A 6,756-nucleotide genomic window follows, 5' to 3' on the forward strand; every position below is an offset into this window, starting at 1 on the left:
CTTTGATAAGCATAATACTTCGTGTTATCTCGGAGAAAAGCTCTGATTCTCATAGGCGATGTCTTTTTGAAATCCTCCTTGTTTTGGATGGCTACCACTAGCTTGGCCATCAAGACTCTAAGTGGAGTTATCTTCTGAGTCTCGTGATCATTTAGCGATTGCTCATTGTGAGAAATCAGTCATTGTTTAGGTTATAGAGCTTGACCCCCTCGATTGTAACTTCTATCAACCCTCCTATTGCCTGGGCCTTGTCTTTGTATTGCTGCAGAACAAAAGGATGTAAGTTTTCCCTTAGTCTTCATCTATCATCTCTAGGGACTATCTTCTGTAAACTACAAGTGCCTGACTCCGCTCTGGTAAAAGTAGGGGTGGAATTGTACTCTTCGGCCGAGATATAATTGTTGGCCAACTCCAACAATTTGGCCAAGGTTTTGGGTCGTTGGAGACCCAACGTGTAACTGAATGGTTCCTCCTTCAACCGCAGAGCTAGAGTTGTGTATGCTACTGCATGTTTTAGATGTCACACCTTTAGCATCTCCTTTTGGAATCAAGTAACAAATGAGTAGAGGCTCTCGTTTTGTCCCTGCATGATCTGCAAAAGGGCTTGTGAACTTTTCTGCGGCTTTGGGTGTTGTGAAATGTTACAAAAATCCTTTTGAAATCTTTAAAGAAAATAATTTCTCCAGCTGGCAGTCTGTTGAACCACCTAAGGGCCAATTCCCTCAGCGTGGTACAAAACAATCAACACTTCAACGCATATGTGATCTGCAACAAACAAACAATCGTCTTGAAGGATGCTATGGGATCAGTTAGATCAATCCGACCCTTATTGCATTCCAGTGATTGTATCTTAAATCTCTCCAAGGGCTCAGCTTCAAAAATATGCTTAGAGAATTGGTTCTATAGTTGGTGGGGTCTTTGGTTCACCTGAATTGTTGCCTGTCCATCAGTGTCGATCCAATACTGTCTTGGTGCTAAGAGTATCTAACCCATTCTGGGCCCTGAATCACCCTTCAGGCGTTGGGCACTGGTTCTTCTTCTCGAAGTTGTTTATGCTCTCGGAGATTTTGCTGCCTTCCACGAGTTGCTATTTCTCTGAGGGCTTCCATCATTTGGTCTTTTAGCTCCTTGATTTGCTGCTACACAAATTCTCTAGTGCATTCTATGTTGGCGGTGTCTCTATTGTGGACTTCTTCTTGTTGTGCTACTCCTTTTCTTGTTGCTAACATAATTTATGCTTATCGCATCTTTTAGGATGTTGAATTTTGATTTGTCTGTGAATCAATCCCAAGGAATAATGCTTAAGACGTGAGAGAGAGAAAGAACAAGAGATAGAGAAAAGCGCAGTAATGAACATTACTTTGAAAGAAGTGTGTAACTGTTTATTTATGACATGATCTTCTATTTATAGGGAAGAGGGTACAACATATGAAGTTACAATTATGCTCTTGTTTTAATGGGGGTTGTACAGGTTATTATCGGTATTTTATATATTTGAGTCTTTGGTTTGGCCCTCCTATGACTCGGTTGGTTCTTCATGACATGTATTGTATTGGGTTATTGGTCAACCTTCATTGTTCTTCGAGTTGGTCTAACTTGATTGGGTTGGCCTTATTATTTTGGTTGTTGACCACCAATCCCAATTCCCAAGATATGAAACTCCTGTGGGTGAAATAAAATTAGGCTATCAGGCAGAGAGTAAATTATCATAGTCCTATAGGTAGCTCACTTCTTGACAAGTGAGATCCTTCAGGATGTTTTGTTGAGTGTGTTGTGGCCAGTTTTTGACAAAGAACTGTGGGGTCGTCTGTGAGTTGGCTTCCGTTGTTGAATTCTTTTTTAGAGTCGGATTATGACAACAAATAAATTGATGTTTCCACTCGTTTTGATACTTTTGATCTTTGGCTCGGATGGCCTTTGCTCGGCCGGTCTTCGAACCCGGCTAAAAAACTGAGCTTTGTCTTCTGATATTGGACTGTTAGTCTTCTGCTGAGGGACCTTTGACCTTCTGCCCGCAGGCCTTCGGTCTACTGCTCATTGGTCCTATTACTCTGTGCTCCTTTGTAAATTTTGTCCATTGGATTCCTTGAGATTCATGCAGTCGTTTATTTGATGTACAACAATGAACTTGACCTTATATGTGGTTTGAACATCATTTTGAATTTATTTATTTCTTGATTTTTTCTTTAAAAATTAAATTGAGATGTATACTTGTTTGTTCTCGATCTTGTAGAGATTTTAATGACCCTTACAATGGTATTTATAAAGTTAAATTTGGGTTAATTTCCTTTAATGGATAAATAATAACTCTTGGAATCATCTCCAAAAATCAATGACCTAGAATAAAATATTTTTAGTTATAAATTTATATTCTTCACCTTATTCGCCTCGGGATTGGGGATTTATGTTTTTGCTGAAATATCCATCTTAGTCTTCTTTGTAAGTCTTGTATTATTTAAGAAACAGCATTTCAATGGTGGTGCTAAAAGACAAGTAAAGATGGAAGTCAAGCAAGTTATTAGAAGATTTACATACATACCACACAATTCCTATATTACATATCTAATACCTCAACATCAATATTTATGTTAATAAAACTTTATCTATGCATGAAAAAAGTGTATTTCACTTTTAAAAAGTTAGTAATAATGATATCTTTGATGTGATATGAAAGATTTGATGGTATAAATGTAAAATTTAAAGTTTAGGTGTTAGATGTGTAAATACATAGGAATTGGTTGGTATGTAAGTAAATGCCTCAAATATTTTCTGGTTTAGTGCAAGAAACTTGAAACCTTCATTGCCATGGAGATCATTGTAACTTTGTAGTCATGCTCATATTTCTTGATCAATAATTGCAGGCTTGTATGATCCTGCAATCTTTTGTTGGGAAATCATATTGTTTCTGCAATCAATTTTTAATTTTCAAGAAATATGCCCGTTCTTCTGATGGTCTTTTACGTTTCTTATGGAAAATTTACATACATATCACTCAATTCTTTTGTATTTAGATATCTAACACCTATTCAATCTTAATTGACATACACACCACTTTATCTATGTATGTGTATTTCACTTTTGAAAGTTTAAAATAGTGATATTTTTATGCAATATGAAAGATTTGGATGATATAGATGTAGTAATTAAAGTTGTGTTAGATACATAAATACATAAGAATTGTGCGGTATGTATGTAAACGCCCCTTTTCTTATTTCTTTGTTTAGGGTATATCTAAGTCAAAATTCTATTTGTTTTAGACTACTGGGATGGATCCAATCAGCAGAAGACATGTTTGGGACATTATCGAAAATGCGAAGAAGGGACGAGCTATAGTCTTGACAACTCACTCCATGGAGGAAGCCGACATATTAAGCGATCGCATTGCCATCATGGCGAAGGGAAGATTGAGGTGTTTAGGAACCTCTATAAGGTTGAAGTCGAAATTCGGAACGGGTTATATTGCTAATATTAGTTTTGTTGGAGGTGTTCCCGGACAAACAACTCCTGTTGACGCAGAACTGGATGCTACCCATGAGCGTAAAGCTCAGCTAGTGAAGCATTTCTTCAAACATGTAAGTCGCAATATAAGCGAAGCTAATGAGAAATTATCGCCATGCAAATCTCTGATATAAATTTGCAATTTACAGCATCTAGATGTGGAGGCAAAAGATGAAAATAAGTCGTTTTTAACATTCGTCATTCCCCGCGAAAAAGAGAAGTTATTACCGGTACGTTGAATGTACTTTGGAGGCATTTACATATATACCACCCATATCTCATGCGTTTATATTTCCAACACGTAAACTTTTTTTTTTTTTTTTTTTTACATTTATACCACCCAAATTTTTTGTAGGGGCTTTTACATACTTAAGCTCACATTCTAATGTATTTACATATCTCACATGTAAACTTTCATATTTACAGACATACCCCTCAAATCCTTAAAATATCACATAAAAAATAGTACTGTCGTCACTTTTTAGAAGTGAAATACACCTTCCCATCCATAGATTTAAATCACCAAGTGCTATGAATGTAAATATGATAGTTTAGCTGTGAGATATGTAAATTCATAAAAATTGTGTGGTAGATAACGCAAGTTTCCCTTTTTTTTTCTCTAGATCACAAGAAAATACCCCTAGTTTGACTTTTAAAATGTGAAATACACCTTTACATGCCTAGTAAAGCGGCATCTATGTAAAAAATGAAGATTAAGTGTTGGAAATGTAAGTAAATGCATAGGAATTAAGTGGTATATATGTAAATCATCCCCTATGGAAAGAGAGAATTTTTTTTTTTTTTTTTTACATATATTTCTTGATCAGGACTTCTTTGCTGAGCTTGAAGATAGAGAGGATGAACTTGGAATCTCAGACATTCAACTTGGTCTTACAACGCTCGAAGAGGTTTTCCTGAGCATTGCGAAACAGGCAGAGCTAGAAAGTGCGGCCATCGATGGGGCCATGGTGACGCTAAATTTATCATCCGGACCTTCAATTCAGGTATTGTGCTTCTTTAAGTAATTCTACTAGCATTAATAAGGGGAATTCACATGCATACCTCACAATTCTTATGTATTTACATATCTAACACCCACAATTCTATTTAGTTGTTAGATATGCAAATACCTAAGAATTGTGTGGTATGTAGCAAATGCCCCTTATTAATAAGGATAAAACAGAGAATACATGATGAGGTTAGTGGAGAACTATACTATTATTAACATCTACTCTCGTAAATAGAAGGAATTTGGGGCAATAGTATAATCTTGTTTAGTTGACTCTTTCAAGTAAATGATAAAACCACACTTGGTTTAGTTTAAGGTCAATTTCACATGACAATCAAAATAAGATTTTTTTCCTAGATAAGTTCTTACTATTTGTGCGTTTAAGCTCATCTAAAAATGGTCCCCTAACTCTTTCCAGGTTATCATTTTAATCCCGACATTTATGAAAACACCAATTTAGTTTTCAGTCTTTTTTAATACGACTAAAATTATATGAATATTTAAACGCACATTAAAAAAAAGTTTGAAAACTAAGAGTGCATTGGGGTCGAGGTGCGGTGCCGCACAGCGCTTTTTTGTGTATGGCAAAACTTCGTTTTGCTTGTTTTTTGAAAAAAAAAAATTACAGCGAAAAACTGTGTTTTGCAATCTGCAATCTGACCTTTTTAAGTGTTGTAACTCCTAACAGTTTGACCTTCTTCTGCTATAAATCTTTCTTCGAACAGCTGCAACTGCCACAAACAAACTCTAATTTGACACTCTTATATACTCTATAATCGTCTCATGTAAATAATCAGGGGATTATTTTATGATAAATTGTAACCACAACTTGGAAGGGTTTAAAGTTTGAGATAACTTGTCACATATGATATTCTTATAATCATTTATTTGATGTAAATAGACCTTATAAGTAGATTATTTAAATATTTGTTTGGTATCTCTTTCAGATACCAAAGGGTTCAAGATTTGTGGGGATTCCTGGAACAGAAACAGCAGATAATCCAAGAGGTTTTATGGTGGAAGTCTACTGGGAACAGGATGATTCTGGTAATCTCTGCATCTCAGGCCATTCGCCTGAAATCTCTATACCACCAAATATACAAATTCCAGAAAATAATTCCAAACGTATTAGAAATTCTGCATCAAGGACTGGATTTGTCATTGACCCACATCAAATTCTGAATAAATGATTCTTTTTATTCAAAAAATAAAGGGAAATTTACATACATACCACAATTCTCATCTATTCGCATATCTGACACGCAAAATTTGATATTATTTACACTCAAAAGATATAGTAATTGTGATATTTTTCATATGATGTTTAGGTGAAGTGCTATATGTAAATATAAAAGCTTAGATATGTAAATACATAAGAAGTATGTGGTGTGTATTTAAATGTCCCAAAATTTAACAAATAACTGAATTATGAAGATTGTGCTTTACATTTATTTATTCAGCCCAGCATATGATTGGTTGTATACTGCCATGTAATTGTTATTTATCAACTTTATCTGATATGATGAAGCTCTGTGCAACTTTCAATGTTCGATTATAATGAAAAAATGATATTTTGCTCAAATTATAGTTCAAGAAATATTCGACAGCGCAGAGGTGCATGCGATGTCCGATCTCGACCGTCGATCAGAGCAAATGTGTATTTCGGTGGGTCTCATTTTTAATTTTTTGTTTAAAAGAAAAAATCTATTCGACGGTTGAGATCGGACAGCGCATGCATCTCTGTATGCGTTGTCCGTATGGAATAATTTTTCGTGAATATGCAGTGTTACTCTTGTTAAATGATGAATTTATGTGAATGACTCTGATAGCTGTTTGTTGCAAAAAAAAATAATAATAATAAAAGGATAATTACATCACTTGAAATTTTGCTATTTGCAAAATTAACTCTATTTTTTAAAAAATTTCACCCAAACAACAAAATTCACAATAAATTCCCATGAAAACATGTATTTATTTAAAAATAGTTAATATGATAATATTTTGGATGTGATTTAAAAGATTTGGGTGATCTAATTGTGAAAAACAAAATTTAGATGGTAAATATGTAAATACATAGGAATTGGGTGGCATAAGTGCAAGGCTCGTAGAGAAATTGGTAGAGAATTTTCTCTTCAATCAGGAGACATAAATTTAAAGCATACTCTAATTACTAATCATTAATTTTTAATTTAATTGTCATTAAAATTCAATTTTTTTAAAAAAAAAATTGATATATAATGTAAATGCTT

General features: G+C 34.4%; 1 protein-coding gene across 1 annotated transcript; it reads left to right on the forward strand.

The window, feature by feature from the left end:
• The first annotated feature begins 3,262 nt into the window (after window positions 1–3,262).
• Window positions 3,263–5,761, forward strand: LOC110036594 (ABC transporter A family member 2-like). The gene is made up of 4 exons (XM_020741076.1): window positions 3,263–3,572; window positions 3,648–3,728; window positions 4,326–4,502; window positions 5,455–5,761. Exons 1-4 carry the CDS (start codon window positions 3,267–3,269, stop codon window positions 5,695–5,697), a joined length of 807 nt encoding a protein of 268 aa, XP_020596735.1. The 5' UTR covers window positions 3,263–3,266; the 3' UTR covers window positions 5,698–5,761.
• The last annotated feature ends 995 nt before the right edge of the window (window positions 5,762–6,756 follow it).

The sequence above is a fragment of the Phalaenopsis equestris genome, unplaced genomic scaffold, assembly GCF_001263595.1.
Source record: "Phalaenopsis equestris unplaced genomic scaffold, ASM126359v1 Scaffold208950, whole genome shotgun sequence".
NCBI lineage: Eukaryota > Viridiplantae > Streptophyta > Magnoliopsida > Asparagales > Orchidaceae > Phalaenopsis > Phalaenopsis equestris.

Bases quoted from the DNA above. Each gene is read 5' to 3' on its own strand.
- LOC110036594 (XM_020741076.1), top strand. From the start codon at position 3,267: ATGGATCCAATCAGCAGAAGACATGTTTGGGACATTATCGAAAATGCG. The intron at 3,573-3,647 runs GTAAGTCGCAAT...TGCAATTTACAG, and splicing joins TGAAGCATTTCTTCAAACAT to CATCTAGATGTGGAGGCAAA. The intron at 4,503-5,454 runs GTATTGTGCTTC...TATCTCTTTCAG, and splicing joins CATCCGGACCTTCAATTCAG to ATACCAAAGGGTTCAAGATT.